This window comes from Macaca nemestrina, chromosome 7 (assembly GCF_043159975.1).
Source record: "Macaca nemestrina isolate mMacNem1 chromosome 7, mMacNem.hap1, whole genome shotgun sequence".
NCBI lineage: Eukaryota > Metazoa > Chordata > Mammalia > Primates > Cercopithecidae > Macaca > Macaca nemestrina.
The window spans coordinates 3,727,359-3,744,575 of record NC_092131.1 but is presented as its reverse complement, the minus strand read 5'-3'; the positions used below and the strand labels follow the sequence as shown (position 1 = coordinate 3,744,575).

At 43.6% G+C, this 17,217-nt stretch overlaps 1 protein-coding gene and 1 non-coding gene across 6 annotated transcripts in view; both read right to left on the bottom strand.

Moving 5' to 3' along the window:
* The window catches only part of LOC105489824 (protein phosphatase 1 regulatory subunit 13B), a 123,119-nt gene that overhangs the window by 58,750 nt on the left and 47,152 nt on the right, over window positions 1-17,217 (bottom strand). For 4 of the 5 annotated variants that reach the window (XM_011754989.3, XM_071099495.1, XM_011754990.3 and 1 more), the window contains exon 2: window positions 7,573-7,720. In XM_011754989.3, the coding sequence (XP_011753291.2) occupies window positions 7,573-7,720 (148 nt within the window). Of the gene's footprint in view, window positions 1-3,211; window positions 3,347-7,572; window positions 7,721-17,217 lie in introns of those variants that run through there. The other variant, XM_011754993.3, reaches the window with a different exon arrangement.
* On the bottom strand, window positions 7,475-7,553 carry LOC112428049 (small nucleolar RNA SNORD51). The gene has a single exon (XR_003019912.1). It is a non-coding gene; the product is annotated as a small nucleolar RNA SNORD51 (small nucleolar RNA).

Sequence of the window (17,217 nt, the reverse complement as noted above, 5' to 3'; positions counted from 1 at the left end):
CGTTGTTAAATGTACATCTACTCATGACTGTTTAAGCTTCTTCATACATCACTCCTTTTGTTATGTCCATCTTTATCTTAACAGTTTAACTTTAAATTTTATTTTGCCTGATATTAATGTTGCCAGAAAAGCTTTCTTTTCACCTTTCTCTCCATTTCAACATTTCTGATGATATTATGCTTGTATGTCTGTCTCTTGTAAGCAGCATACAGCTGGATTTTATTTTTCACCCAATCTGTACCTCTGTCTTAATAGGCAAATTTAATCTGTTACAGTTAACATGGTTATGGATATTCTTATATTTAGTTCTCCTGGTTTATTTCAGGTTTTCAGTCTCTTGTCCTTTCTTTTTCTTCCCCCTTTTCTGATTTCTCTTGGATTGATGGAGTTCTCTGTGTTCCCCTTTTCCCACTCCGTTCCACTTGAGGCACAGTTGTAAGCACTTTACAGGCACTATATTATTTAATATTCATTCTTACCAGGAGTAACTCCAGCACCAAGTAGTGAAGCCTGGCCCTTGGCTTAACTCAGGTGGAACACACCTTTAGCCCTGCTGCTCCACAGGAACCCAACTCCCAGCCCCGTGGCCTATGTCCAGTGGAGGCCAGCAGAACCACAGTTTTGGTCCTGCTCACTGTCTTGCACTTTTGCTCCACAGAAAGGCTACTCTTCATTGTCATCTATTTATTTTTTTAATGTGAGAATGTCTTTTTAGTTTTTATATATTTTCTCTGAAACTTAGTTTCTTATGAATTTGGAGCAGAAGGAGTGCTTCAAAACACAAACCTTATGCACCAATTCGGTCAGTCTTAATTATTGAAGTTGGTTTGAATCTTGTACATTCATTGTCCTAATTTTTCAGTTTATTTTGGTTATTTAAACAAGAAAGATTCTCATGATTCCCCTCTATTTCACAGACCTGAACCCTCAAATGGTTATCAAGCTACGTTATTCCATTAAATTTTTTTTTTTTTTTTTTTGAGACAGAGTCTCACTCTGTTGCCCAGGCTGGAGTGCAACGGCACGATCTCAGCTCACTGCAACCTCCACCCTGGCTCAAGCGATCCTCCCACCTCAGCCTCCTGAGTAGCTGGGACCACAGGCATGCACCACCACGCCCACCTAATTTTTTTTTTTTTTTTTTTGAGACAGAGTTTTCACTCTTGTTGCCCAGGCTGGAGTGCAATGGTGCGATCTCGGCTCACTGCAACCTCCGCCTCCTGAGTTCAAGCGATTCTCCTGCCTCAGCCTCCCAAGTAGCTGGGATTACAGGCATGAGCCAACACACCTGGCTAATTTTTTGTATTTTTAGTAGAGACAGGGTTTCATCATGTTGGCCAGGTTGGTCTTGAACTCCTGACCTCAGGTGATCCGCCCACCTTGGCCTCCCAAAGTGCTGGGATTACAGGTATGAGCCACCGCACCCAGCCTACACCAGCTAATTTTTTGAATTTTTTTGTAGAGATAGGGTTCACCATGTTGGCCAGGCTAGTCTTGAATTCCTGAACTCAAGTGATCCACCTGCCTCGGCTGCCCAAAGTGATGGGATTACAAAACTAATCTTTTACATAATCAAGATGTTTATATCAGGCTGGGTGTGGTGGTTCATGCCTGTAATCCCAGCACTTTGGGAGGCTAAGGCAGATGGACCACCTGAGGTTAGGAGTTCAAGAACAGCCTGGACAACATGGTGAAACCCTATCTCTACTAAAAATACAAAAATTGGCCGGGTGTGGTGGCGCATGCCTGTGGTTCCAGCTACTCAGGAGGCTGAGGCAGGAGAACTGTTTGAACCCAGGAGGCGGAGGTTGCCGAGAGCTGAGATCGTGCTACTGCACTCCATGCACTCCAGTCTGGGTGACAGAGTGAGACTCTGTCTTAAAAAAAAAAAAAAAAGTTAATATCAGCTCATGTGCTCTATCAAGAAGCATTGAAAAGCTGGCATATATTAAAAAAAAAAAAACCCTAGGGACTGGGCATGGTGGCTCACACCTGAATCCCAGCACTTTGGGAGGCAGGAGTATCACTTGAGCCTAGGAGTTCAAGACCAGTCTGGGAAACACAGTGAGACTTAATTGTTACATTTTTTTTCAGACACAGTCTCGCTCTGTTGCCCAGGCTGGAGTTAGTGGCGTGACCTCGGCTCACTGCAAGCTTCACCTCCTGGGTTTTACGCCATTCTCCTGCCTCAGCCTCCCAAATAGCTGGGACTACAGGCGTGCACCACCTATGCCCGCCTAATTTTATTTTTAGTAGAGACGTGGTTTCACTGTGTTAGCGAGGATGGCCTTGATCTCCTGACCTCATGATCCGCCCACCTCAGCCTCCCAAAGGGCTGGGATTATAGGCATGAGCCGAGTCTGGCCTTTTTTTTTTTTTTTTCTAATTAGCAGGGTGTGGTGGCACACATCCGTAGTCCCAGCTACTAGAGAGGCTGAGGCAGGAGGACTGCTTGAGTCCAGGAGCTTGAGCCTGCAGTGAGCCATGATTGCTGAGGCAGGAGAATCACTGGGACCTGGGAGGCAGAGGTTGCAGTGAGCCGAAATAGCACCACTGTGCTCCAGCCTGGGTGACAGGGCGAGACTCTGTCATAGAAAAGGGAAGGGAAGGGGAGAGGAGGAGAAGGGAGGGGAAGGGAGGGGAGGGGAAGGGAAGGAAAGAAAAGGAAAAACACTACTGATCTGGTTAGGTTTTATGTCCCCATCCAAATCTCATCTTGAATTATAATCCCCATAATCCCCACATGTCAAGGGAGAGACCAGATGGAGGTCACTGTAATCACGGAGGTGGCTCCTCATGACAGTGAGTTCCCATGAAAACTGATGGTTTTAGAAGGGACTCTTCCCCTCACTTGACATTTCTCATTACTGCCACCTTGTGAAGAAGATGCCCTGCTTCCCCTTTGCCTTCTGCCATGATTGTAAGTTTCCTGAGGCCTCTCCAGCCATGAAGAACTGTGAGCAAATTAAACCTTTTTCCTTCATAAATTACCCTGTCTCTGGCAGTTCTTTATAGCAGTATGAAAATGGACTAACAACCCTATACATCATGACCTGGCCAAATTAACAGACTGTTACAGGCTGAAGTGTGTCCCCGTGAAATTGTAGTCCTGACCTCAAGTACCTCGAAATGTAACTGTATTTGGGGACAGGATTTTTAAAAAATGAAGTCATCAAAGTGGCCCCTAATCCAATATGACTAGTGTCCTTACAAGAAGAGGTTTGTCCGCTGACAGGCATGGAGGGAAGACACAGGCAAGAGAAGACAACCATCTACAAGTCAAGGAGAGTCTTCAGAATAAACCAAGCCTGCTGACACCTTCATCTCAGACTTCTAGCCTCCATCACTGTGAGAAAATAAATTATTGTTGTTTAAGCCACCCAGTCTGTGGCACTTTGTTATGGCAACCTTAGCAAAATAATGCACAGATCCACAGTGAACTAGCTCTACTAGAAAGCACTGATAATTACTATTGAAGGATTCTATCTATGACATACTGATCATACTAATGTCAGCAGTTATGGGTGCAGAATTTTTTTTTTTTTTTTTCAGACGAAGTTTCACTCTTGTTGCCCAGGCTGGAGTGCAGTGGTGTGATTTCGGCTCACTGCAACCTCCACCTCCCAGGTTCAAGCGATTCTCCTGCCTCAGCCTCCCGAGTAGCAGGGATTACAACAGGTGCCTACCACCACGCCCAGCTAATTTTTTGTATTTTTAGTAGAGACGGGGTTTCACCATGTTGGCCAGGCTGGTCTCAAACTCCTGACCTCAGGTGATCCAACCGCCTCGGCCTCCCAAAGTGTTGGGATTACAGGATTGAGCCACAGCACCCAGGTGCAATTAAGTTTTATGTGAGGGTTCTCTGAAACCTTAAAAAAACAAACAAACAAAAAAAACAAAAAAAACTCTGTAAGGGTTCCTCTAGGTAAAAGGATTGAGAAAGGCTGTTACAGTGCTTTCCCTCTCCCTTTGACGGCATCCACTGGAAGTTACCTTCTCTTCTTCCTAGACCCAGCTTTGTTGGCCATTTTACTTACTAATCTGTGTTCACTAAGTGCCTTCTACGAACACTAGGCTGGGCACTGGGGATATAATGGTGAACAACAGACAAGTTCCTGCCTTCAGGAATTTTAGTCCAACAGGATAGAGATGAAAACTACTACTATATTGTGTTTTTTTTTTTTTTTTGAGACAGAGTCTCGCTCTGCCAGGCTGGAGTGCAGTGGCACACTCTCAGCTCATTGCAAACTCCACCTCCAGGGTTCAAGGGATTCTCCTGCCTCCCAAGAAGCTGGGACTACCAGCCATGTGCCACCATGCCTGGCTAATTTTTATATTTTTAGTAGAGATGGGGTTTTGCCATGCTGGCCAGGCTGGTCTCCAACTCCTAGCCTCAAGTAATCCACCCGCCTTGGCCTCCTAAAGTGCTGGGATTAGAGGCATGAGCCACCGTGCCCGGCCTATATCATGTTTTGATAAATACTACAACAGTATTAGAGCACAGGGACACTAATACCCTTTGAGATTCATGGAAGGGATGAGAGGCAAAGAATAAACAGATGTTAGCCAAACTCCTATGGGTTGTTCTAGACAATGAAGGGACATGTAAGAAGCCACGGTAAATGTACTATGCTGTGACTCTGTGCTCCAGGGTGCTAGTCCTCATCCTTGAGGAGGTAAAACTAAGAGTTATGATTTGAGATGGGCCGGGAGACAAGGATGGCACCAACTGAGTGACTCATAAGAGGGAGATAAGCATTCTCAAGAGGCCATAGACCATTTAGGGCTATAATACTTATGTAAAAATTTTATTCCCTTACAATGGGAAGGCAGATGAGGAATTAGAAGTGATAACAAGTAACAGAGAACAAAAGTGCTAAGAGGCTAGAGAAGAAAAACAGCCGGGCGCGGTGGCTCACGCCTGTAATCCCAGCACTTTGGGAGGCCGAGGCGGGCGGATCACAAGGTCAGGAGATCGAGACCACGGTGAAACCCCGTCTCTACTAAAAATACAAAAAAAATTAGCCGGGCACGGTTGTGGGCGCCTGTAGTCCCAGCTACTCGGGAGGCTGAGGCAGGAGAATGGTGTGAACCCGGGAGGCGGAGCTTGCAGTGAGCCGAGATCGCGCCACTGCACTCCAGCCTGGGCAACAGAGCCAGACTCCGTCTCAAAAAAAAAAAAAGAAAAAAAAAAAAAAGAAAAACAATGGAATTAATGATCAGGCTCTAACACCGCTCCCCTTAAAAACGTTAATTCCGGGCGCGGTGGCTCACGCCTGTAATTCCAGCACTTTGGGAGGCCGAGGCGGGCAGATCACAAGGTCAGGAGATCGCGACCATCCTGTCTAACATGGTGAAACTCTGTCTCTACTAAAAATACAAATAGTTAGGGGGGCGTGGTGGTGGGCGCCTGTAGTCCCAGCTACTCGGGAGGCTGAGGCAGGAGAATGGCGTGAACTCGCGAGGTGGAGGTTGCAGTGAGTGAGCCAAGATTGCGCCACTGCACTCCAGCCTGGGCGACAGAGCGAGACTCCATTTCAAAAAAAAAAAACCCACATTAATTACAATTACTTAACTGCCTGCTTCCTGTAGTTGTCATTAGGCTAACAATTGAGGACCTGTCCTTTTACTTCTAATTTATAATAGTCCAATGTTTATCAAAGTCAAGTTTTTCTCCATGTATCCTTAAAATTATTTACTCTGCTTTTTTTTTTTTTTTTTTTTTTTTTTTGAGACGGAGTCTCGCTCTGTCACCCAGGCTGGAGTGCAGTGGCCGGATCTCAGCTCACTGCAAGCTCCGCCTCCCGGGTTCACGCCATTCTCCTGCCTCAGCCTCCCGAGTAGCTGGGACTACAGGCACCCGCCACCTCGCCCGGCTAGTTTTTTGTATTTTTTAGTAGAGACGGGGTTTCACCGTGTTAACCAGGATGGTCTCGATCTCCTGACCTCGTGATCCACCCGTCTCGGCCTCCCAAAGTGCTGGGATTACAGGCTTGAGCCACCGCGCCCGGCCATTTACTCTGAATTCTAAGTATAATATTAAAAGCACAAAACCTTGCAAAAAGAAAAATTGTAATTTATATATCTATAAGGGACTTGTATCTAGAATACATAAAGAACTTCTACAGTTCAGTACTACAAAGACAACCCATTTTTAAAATGGGCAATGGAGTGGGGTGTGGTGGTTCACACCTGTAATCCCAGCACTTTGGGAGGTCAAGGCAGTGGATCACTTGAGCCCAGAAGTTACCATCCTGGGCAACAATGGCAAAACCCTGTTTCTACAAAAATTAGTTGGGCATGGTGGTGCATGCCTGTAGTCCCAGCTACATGGGAGGCTGAGGTGGGAGCACTGCTTGAGCCCAGAAGATGGAGGTTGCAGCGAGCCAGGATTGTGCCACTGTACTCCAGCCTGGGCAACAGAGAAAGACATTGTCTTAAAAAAAGGAAAAAAAAAAAAAATGGGCAAAGGAACTGAATAGACACTTCTCCAAAGAAGATACATAAATGGCCAATATGCACATGAAAAGATTTTCACCATCATTAGCCATTAGGGAAATGCAAATGAAAATCACAATAAGACATATCTTCACAACTACTAGGATGGCTAAAATCAAGCAGATAGTATCAAGTGTTAGATAGTATCAAGTGTTGATGAGAATGTGGAGAAATTCTCCACATCATATACTGCTGTAGGGAATGTAAAATGAAACAATTGCATTAGAAAACAGTCTGGTGATTGTTGAAAAGGTTAAACACAGAATTACCATATGACCCAGAAATTCCTAGGTTTATACCTAAGAGATATGAAAATATATGTCCACACAAAAACTTGTACATTGCCAGGCACGGTGGCTCATGCCTGTAATCCAAGCACTTTGGGAGGCCAGGGTGGGTGGACTGCCTGAGCTCAGGAGTTCAAGACCAGCCTGGGCAACATGGCAAAACCCCAACTCTACTAAAAATACAAAAAGTTAGCCAGGCGTGGTGGTGCGCGCCTATAGCCCCAGCTACTTGGGAGGCTGAGGCACAAGAATCGTTTGAACCCAGGAGGCGGAGGTTGCAGTGAACCAAGAGCATGGCACTGCACTCCAGCCCGGGGAATAGAGAAAGACTCCGTGTCAGAAAACAAAAAACAAAAACAATTTGTACATGAAAGTTCATAGAAGCATTATTCATAACAGCCAAAAAAAAAAAAAAAAAAAAAGAGACAACCCAAACATCTATCACTCTGGCATGGGAGATAAGAGTGAGATCCTGTCTCAAAAAAAAAAAAGAAGTATATAAAAAAGCATTTTGTAAAACTCAGTCCCGTGCAATATAATTACATTTATTTTAATTACTCAATTCTTTATTACCACAGATAACTAAGAACTAGAAGCAATATTTTCCATTTGATAAATACTAAATTATATGTACTTAGTTACTTTTTTAGGTACTTAGTACCTTTTATCCCTTAGTGCCTTTTTTCCCCCAGGTTTATCAGAAAAAAAGCAAATCCATCACAAGCTAGCTAAAAGATGGTGATCTGATTTTATTCATGTAACAACCTTTACAGGACCTAATACATACCATTTCCCCTCCATACTTCAGCTAAATGGCAGCTGCCTTCTCCAGGTTCCTTGCAAAATTCTACAACATCTCGACAGGTTGTTTCTGGTGTTATAGGAACTTCTGTTAAAATCTGTTCATTGTTGCTCAAGAAAACGGTTAATATCATCTGTAAGAGAAAAGATTAAAGCTACAACTTAAGATTCCTTATCACAAAGAGATTAATCTATAAATTTAAAGTGATCCCTCTACCCACCCCCTGCCCCCAAAATGCCAACAGGATTCTTTTCTGGAAATAATAAAAGATAAGCTGATTCTAAAGTTCACATACAAGATGAAAAAGACAAGTCAGGAAAATTCCAAACGAGAAGAGTAATAGAAAAGAGCACTACCAGATCATTATAAAGCCCCAAAACAACAAGGCACCAGTACATATATAGATCAATGGGGCAAAGTCATATCCCAGAAATAGACCCAATTACCCATGAAAAAAATGGCAAATGATGAGGGAGGTATCTCAAAAATCAAGGAGGGAAAACGACTATACAATGAGTGATGTTTGAACAAAACATATCCATCTGGAAAAAAAATGGTTTCATACCATATATCATACACCAGCATAATTTCCTAATAGATCAAATATTTAGATACGAACCCTAAAACCATAAAAAGTCTAGAGTAAAACCTGGGTAAATTCCCTTTTATAGCCTTGGAGTATAGATGTTGTTTCTAACTATGACTCAAAAACCAGACACTATTTTTAAAAAGATTGATATTCAAGTATATTAAATATAAGAATCTCTTATAAACCAAAAAAACAAGGTAGGGGAAAATATTTGCAACTCGTATTACAAATAAATAGCTAATCCCCTCAATACATAAAGCGCTCCTAAAAAAATGATAATAAAAAGACCAAAAATCCAATTCCTTAAAAGAAATTGGCCAGGGAGGTGTATTAATATATCACAGTAAAAGAAAAATAAACGACCCTTAAACCGAAAAAATACATTATAGTGTATTCGAAAAAATTAAAACCGTCTGGCCTCATTTTATTTTTTTGAGACAGGGTCTCACTCCGTCATCCAGGCTGGAGTGCAGTGGTGTGATCTCGGCTCACTGCAACTTCTGCCTCCCAGACTCCAGAGATCCTCCTGCCTCGGCCTCCCAAGTAAGCTGGGACTCCAGGCATGTGCCACCATGTCCAGCTAATTTTTGTATTTTCTGTAGAGACAGGGTATTGCCATGCTGCCCACACTGGTCTCAAACCACGCTGAGTTCAAGCAACCCTCCTGCCTTGGCCTCCCAAAGTGCTGGGATTACAGATGTGAGCCACTACACCTGGTGTTTTAATTGTTTTTTTGTTTTTCTTGAGACAGAGTCCCACTCTGTAGCCCAGGCTAGAGTGCAATGTCACGATCTTGGCTCACTGCAACCTCTGCCTCCTGGTTCAAGCAATTTTCCTGCCTCAGCCTTCTGTGAGCAGCTGTGATTACAGGCGCATACACCACCATGCCCAGTTGATTTTATTTTGTATTTTTAGTAGAGACAGGTTTTCGCCATATTGACCAGGCTGCTCTCGAACTCCTGACCTCAAGTAATCCGCCTGCCTTGGCCTCCCAAAGTGCTGGATTACAGGCGTGAGCCACTGTGCCTGGCCTTTTTTTTTTTTTTTTTTTTTTTTTCAAATTTCAAAAAAATACTAACACTTTGATCTAGCATCTTAAGACATCATACTGGAAGGAAAATGTTCTCTCTTTTTTCTTTTCCTCAGTGGAACAATGAAAGAGATACTTTTATTTATTTATTTTTTTTTTTTTTTTTGAGACAGAGTCTCGCTTAGTCGCCCAGGCTGGAGTGCAATGGCGCGATCTCGGCTCACTGCAAGCTCCGCCTCCCGGGTTCACGCCATTCTCCTGCCTCAGCCTCCCGAGTAGCTGGGACTACAGGCGCCCGCCGCCTCGCCCGGCTAATTTTTTGCATTTTTAGTAGAGACGGGGTTTCACCGTGTTAGCCAGGATGGTCTCGATCTCCTGACCTCGTGATCCGCCCGCCTCGGCCTCCCAAAGTGCTGGGATTACAGGAGTGAGCCACCGTGCCCGGCCGAAAGAGATACTTTAAAAACAATACACCTAGCTGGGCGTGGTAGCTCACGCCTGTAATCCCAGGACTTTGGGAGGCCAAGGCGGGCGGATCACGAGGTCAGGAGATCGAGACCATCCTGGCTAACACGGTGAAACCCCGTCTCTGCTAAACAAAATACAAAAAAAAAAAAAGAAAATCAGCTGGGCGTGGTGGCGGGCACCTGTAGTCCCAGCTACTCAGGTGGCTGAGGCAGGAGAATGGCATGAACCCGGGAGGTGGAGCTCGCAGTGAGCCTTTTTCGCGCCACCGCACTCCAGCCTGGGCGACAGAGCGAGACTCCGTCTCAAAAAAACAACAACAATACACCTAAAGTAAAAATTAGGCCGGGCATCGTGGCTCTCATCTGTAATCCCAGCACTTTGCGAGGCCAAGGTGGGTGGATCACCTGAGATCAGGAGTTCAAGACCAGCCTGGCCAACATGGTGAAACCCCAACTCTGATAAAAAAAGAAATACAAAAATTAGCCAGGTGCAGGCCGGGTGCGGTGGCTCACGCCTGTAATCCCAGCACTGTGGGAGGCCGAGGCGGATGGATCACCTGAGGTCGCGAGTTCGAGACCAGCCTGACCAACATGGAGAAAATACAAATAAAATTAGCCAGGCATTGTGGTGCATGCCTATAATCCCAGCTACTCGGGAGGCTGAGGCAGGGGACGCGCTTGAACCCAGGAGGCAGAGGTTGCAATGAGCCAAGACTGTGCCACCACACTCCAGCCTGGGTGACGGAGCGAGACTCTATCGCAAAAAAAAAAAAAAAAATTAGCCAGGCACAGTGGAACAACTACTCAGGAGGCTGAGGCAGGAGGATCACTGAAACCTAGGAGGCATGGGGTTGCAGTGAGCCAAAATCGCACCACTGCACTCCAGCCTGGGTGACAGAGCAAGACTCCGTTTCAAAAAAATATAATAAATAAAAATAAAAGAATAAAGTAAAATTTAAACCAAAGATTTTAAAAAATCATTTCTGTCTAATCTTCGATAAAAGGTCAGAAACAGGTCAGGAATGGTAGCTCACAACAGTGGTCTCAGACGAAGGCTGAGGTGGGAGGATCACTTGATCCCAGGAATTTGAAGGTGCAGTGCAGCTTACAATCACGCCTCTGCACTCTAGCCTGGGCAACAGAGTCAGACCTTAAAATCTCTGAATTCGAGTAAGTATATAATTTCAGTTTGTTGTTAAGATTTTTTTTTCATCCAGGCGCAGTGGCTCACGCCTGTAATCCCAGCACTCTGGGAGGCCAAGGTGGGCAGACCATGTGAGATCAGGAATTTGAGACCAGCCTGGCCAACATGGCAAAACACTGTCTCTACTAAAAATACAAAAAATTAGCCAGGCGTGGTGGCCCGCGCCTCTAGTCCCAGCTACTCAGGAGGCTGAGGCATGAGAATCACTTGAACCCCAGGGGGGCAGAGGTTGCAATGAGCCAAGATCGCACCATTGCACTCCAGCCTGGGCAACACAGCAAGACTCTGTCTCAAAAAAAAAAAAAAATTTTTTTTTCTTACAAGTGCCCTAAATTCCTACATTCTGAAATTAAGCATCTTTACAAGTATGATCAGATTTTATGTAACCAAAATTGATAACAGTTTTAAACTGGTTTCCTTGCCACCAATCTCCCCTGACTCTAACTCCTCACCCACTACCATTTCATTTTATTTCTTTTTTTTTCTTTTTTTTGAGACGGAGTTTCACTCTTGTTGCCCAGGCTGGAATGCAATGGCATGATCTCGTCTCACCGCAACCTCCACCTCCCAGGTTCAAGTGATTCTCCTGCCTCAGCCTCCCGAGTAGCTGGGACTATAAGCACTGGGATTACAGGCATGCGCCACCACACCCAGCTAATTTGGTATTTTTAGTAGAGACAGTGTTTCTCCATGTTGATCAGGCTGGTCCTGAACTCCCGACCTCAGGTGATCTGTCCACCTCAGCCTCCCAAAGTGCTGGGATTACAGGCATGAGCCACCACGCCTGGCCTACCATTTCATTTTCTAAAAGTCAAATAAAATTATTCCCTTGCTTAAAATATTTAAGAGCTCCCCACTGCCCAACACCAGCCCTTCCCAAAACACCTTCTCTGGTATATAAGCAGGACACAGGTTTCTTAACTGAGCACTCCTTAAGAGTCTAATGTAATGATCATGTATATTTCTTTTTTCCCTCCAGGGAATCTCATGAGGCTTGGATTTCTATAAAATATACTCTGAGAAAACAAGATAAACTACATGCTCCTAGCCTTCTAGCTTCTAAGTCTCTCCAAGCACTAAACCTCCCTCCATCAGCATCAATGGAGTTCTCTCTGGCAGCCATGTCTCTGCCGAAGTACCCTTCCTGTCTGCCTGTAAATTCCTATTCACAATTCAAAACTCAGCTCCTAACTACCATCTTTGCAAAACATCCCTTACCACCTCCGCTCACCAGGGAGGCCACATGCTCCTTCCTTTGCAATCCAGTGGCTCTTCACCCAGATATCTATTGCATCACCTCAATGACTCCCTCCCCTCATAGACTCTGCACTCTTCCAAGCACTTCACTTTTGAGTCTTTAATTTCCCATTGCTGAGTCAGGACCTGATGCCTGGGAGGCACACTAAAATCTGGTCAACTCCATGAATGACACACAAAATACAGAACACCCACCATGCCCTAAGTTGAGAAAATATATATACACACACAATCGAAGATACATCCAGTCTGTTCAATAAACAAGCATCATCCCTCTTCCCTGAACACATTTCTATTTTACAATAAATTTTTTAAAAATTAAGTAACAGTTACCTCTGCTCACTAACCCGTAAGAATTTATAAAAACTAGGGGTTTTTGTATACTGAAATAAGTAGCCTGGAATCTATAGAATTTGGAATAAAATAGGTAATTACTGGATCCAGCTCAAACAAGGCCAAGACGAATGCTTTAACAGTTTCATCAGAAACAACTGGAATATAGTTTATTCTTACTTATACACATTTATTACACAGTTGTAATGGTAAATATTTTCCAGTGTGACTTCATAATCTATGCTCTTACAGATCTAATAATATATTTTCCCAAATCATGCTTTATAAATTGAAGTTTCAAATGAGTAAAACAAATTTTTTTACTATCTTCCCTTAAGTGCTATTCTTACAGTTCACTAGCAACAAGCAGAATGCCCTGTTTCACTCAGTATTTCGGAATCGGTTTTTCTTCCTCGTCCCTTACCCTTCTACCCACTAAGGCATCCCACGGTTTGCTCTCAACGCTCTGAGCTAGCAAAACATTCGCACAATCCTTACCTCTAAGGCAGAAGCTCATGAGTACGGCGCGGGTAAAGCAGTAGCCTTCGGCACTCACACAGAGGCACAGCTCGTGCTTACTTGCTCTGAAAAGTAGACTTCTTCATGAATGCATTGTCAGAGTGAAGGATGGTGTGGCAGTATTTTGGGGAACTTTCTGAATTACCAAGACTCTTCAGCTCATGAGTAAGTTCAATGTCACGAGCGAGGGGGAGAGGCATGATGGCAGGTTGTAAATCTGAACATTTATTTTTAAAAGCGAAGAACACCCAAATAACTTATCCAAAAGTCACTAAACATTATTTCAATTTCTTACATTCCATTTTATCACTCGCAGTAACCTTGTCTTTCCTAATTTTAGCAAAATTCATTTTCCCTAATCTCTATTATTCAAAGCTAATTTCATTGTAATCATGGCAGATTTTAAAGCTTTCTAGAGAAATTAAGCTGGTATTGACCTGGATGGTACGTATTCCCCTAAAGCATCACCGAAAATTGAAGCTGAAAAGCCATGTGACTGCTAATGTTATTCTAGTAAGATTTCTTTAGCTTAAAAATAACTAAAGAAGCTCCAACACAAATATATTGTATTGATTCTAGATGCACTTGTCTATATTTTAATAACATCTTTGAAATCACAGTACATCTCATAATTGATGGCACGACACAATTTAATGGGTAGCATATTTTTTTCTTTAATAGTATATACAAAACAGATGAAATTCAGTAAGATTAAGAAAACTAAAGGAAAAAAGAAAACAAGTTAATATGTTTACCCTTCCTAAAGGATTAACATGTTAAAAAACGATTGGGGCCGGGCGTGGTGGCTCACGCCTGTAATCCCAGCACTTTGGGAGGCTGAGGTGGGCAGATCACCAGGTCAGGAGATCAAGACCATCCTGGCTAACACGGTGAATCCCCGTCTCTACTAAAAATACAAAAAATTAGCTGGGCATGGTGGCGGCACCTACAGTCCCAGCTACTCGGGAGGCTGAGGCAAGGCGTGAACCCAGGAGGCGGAGCTTGCAGTGAGCTGAGATAGAGCCACTGCACTCCAGCCTGGGCAACAGAGCGAGATTCCATCTCGAAAATAAATAAATAAACTATAAGATCTGGTTAGCTACAGTTAGGAAAACAAAAATTTCTAATTGTGTGCTGTAACAAATATAGCATGTAATGACAAGATATCCTACTTATGCCTTTCCTCAAACTGTTTCTCTGCCCTGATGAATCACACAACAAACCCTGCCCTTTTCTGCTCACTGAAAATACTCTCTACCCATCCTGACCTGACCTGAGAAAGATTGGAACCAATGTCTGCCCATCTTGACCCAACCTCAGATACAGCCTCCTCTTCTCCCCTGCTGTAACAGACTGTGGCTATTTAAAGTACAACTTCCTTACATTAAATCATCAATAGTTTTCTTGACTATATATATCCTCTACTGGAACAGTATCTGTGACTCATTACATGGTCTTGAAATCATCTAAGTGTATCTTAACTTGCTCCATTTTTTTTTTTTTTTTTCCAAAAAGGTTGAAAAGACCATACTAGACCATAAGGCCAATACTTGTGTTCTCCAGCTCAGTGCCTGGACACACAGCAGTGCTCAAGAAATGGAGGATGGGGCAGGCAGAAAACTGACGACCATATTAAGTAGCTTAAGAGGTCATCTTACCCTTGCTTTCTGGAACATCTGAACTAAGAAAATCAACTGAAATAAAATAATCACTAATTTAAGTAATCCACACAGATATTTTAACATTTTTACAAACTTGGTATTTAAACTATTTTCTTGGCAGTCCAAGGAAACCAAAGTAAAACACAAATTAAGGATGTATAAGCTATTAAAAAACAGGAACTAGCTGGCCATAGAGGCTCAAGTCTGTAATCTCAACACTGTGGGAGGCTGAGGCAGCAGGATGGCTTAGGCCCAGGAATTTGAGACCAGCATGGGCAACATAGTGAGACCCCATCTCTATTAAAAACTAAATAAATCAATAAACAACTAGCTGGGCATGGTGGTATGTGTCTGTATTCCCACCTACTCGGGACACTAAGGTGGAGGATCACATGAGCCCAGGAGTTCAATGCTGCAGTGAGCTATGATCACACCACTATACTACAGCCTGGGTGACAGAGTGAGATCCGATCTCTAAGGAATAAAAAAATCTAAACAGGAATTATCCTATAATCAAAGAGACAGACAATCACAAGCATTGACAAGGATGTGGAGAAACTGAAACTTTCACATATTGGTGGTGAAAATGTAAAATGGTACAGCTATTTTGCATAACAGTTCAGCTGGAGTGCAGAGGCTCAATCTCAGCTCACCGCAACCTCCACCTCCCAGGTTCAAGTGATTCTCCTGCCTCAGCCTCCCAAGTAGCTGGGATTATAGGCACACGCCACCACACCCGGCTAATTTTTGTATTTTTAGTAGATATGGGGTTTCACCATATTGACCAGGCTGGTCTTGAACTCCTGAGCTCAGGTGATCTGCCCGCTCCAAAGTGCTGGGATTACAGGCATGAGCCATCGTGCCAGGCCTAAAAAAAATTTTTTTTTTTTTTTTTTTCCAGACGGAGTCTCACTCTGTCCCCCAGGCTGGAGTGTAGTGGCTGGATCTCGGCTCACTGCAAGCTCCGCCTCCTGGGTTTATGCCATTCTCCTGCCTCAGCCTCCCGAGTAGCTGGGACTACAGGCGCCCACCACCTCGCCCGGCTAGTTTTTTTTTTGTATTTTTTAGTAGAGACGGGGTTTCACCGTGTTAGCCAGGATGGTCTCGATCTCCTGACCTCGTGACCCGCCCGTCTTGGCCTCCCAAAGTGCTGGGATTACAGGCTTGAGCCACCACGCCTGGCCTAAAAAATTTTAAACACAGATTTACCACATGGCCCAGCAATTCCACTCCTAGGTACCTACCCAGGGGAAATAAAAATATACATCCACGTGAAGTCTTGTATGCAAATATTCATAGCTGCACTGTTCACAGTAGCCAAAAAGAAGGAACAAGGCCAGGAACGGTGGCTCATGCCTGTAATCCCAGCACTTTGGGAGGCCAAGGGTGGCAGATCGCTTGAGCTCAAGAGTTCAAGACCAGCCTGGGCAACATGACAAAACCCCGCCTCTACAAAAAATTTAAAAAGTAGCTGGGCGTGGTAGCACACGCCTATAGTCCCAGCTACTCACGAGGCCTAGGTGGGAGGATTGCTTGAGCTCAGGAGGTCAAGGCTGCAGTGAACTGTGATCATGCCACTGACTCAAATTAAAAAAAAAAAAAGGAAGGAAAAAGAAAAGGACAAGACAAAACCAAAATCCCCATTAACAGATAAATATGGAATATCATACAATGGAATATTATTCAGCAATAAAAGTAACAAAGTATTGACACATGCTACGACATGGATGAACTTTGAAAATACTAAGCTAAGTGAAAGAGGCCACACAAAAGACCACGTTATATGATTCCATTTATGTGAAATGCCCGTAACAGTCAAATCCATAGAGAAAGAAAGATGTGTGGTTGTCTAGGACTGGGGATGCGAATAAGGAGTGATGGCAAATTGGCACAAACTTTGTTTTGGGATGACAGAAATGTTCTAAAATTAGATTGTGGTGATGGTTGTACAAATATTTTAATTTACTAAAGATCACCGAATGTTCATTTAAAATAGGTAAACTTTATGGCACAGAAATTATACCACAATGGAGCTGTTTTTAAAAAGTAGGATATATAAAACTTCTAGAAAAGGAATTAAGGAATTTGACTTACATGGTACAAAGAACCCTGGAATAAGAAACTCAAGTTCTATCCTTAGCTATGCCACCGACTGCTGCAACTGGCTGGGGAAGCTGCTCCTTGGTCTATCTCTGGGTCTTGGTTTCTTGGAAGGAACTCAGCAGATAATATGAAACACACATTTGCAGGAAAATGCTCTCAGGCTTTTCTAGCCCAACCCAATCAGGTAAAGTATTAGACCCCCCACCTCACCTTTACCATCTACTTCTTCTTTCTAGTGGAAAAGGAGCTCAGGGATAACAAAAAATAACTGAAGAGAAATAAGGTGATAAAAGCTATACTAAATGTTAGTAACCTGCAACAACTCACTTGGTAGGTTATGAGTAAATAGCTCATAAAAGCCATAGAAAGGATCAGTTGGGGTGGGGGTGGGTGAACACCAGGAAGACCCATTTAGCTTTCCAGTGGGCCACCATCAATTCCCCAATATGAGAATTGATGCTAAGGTC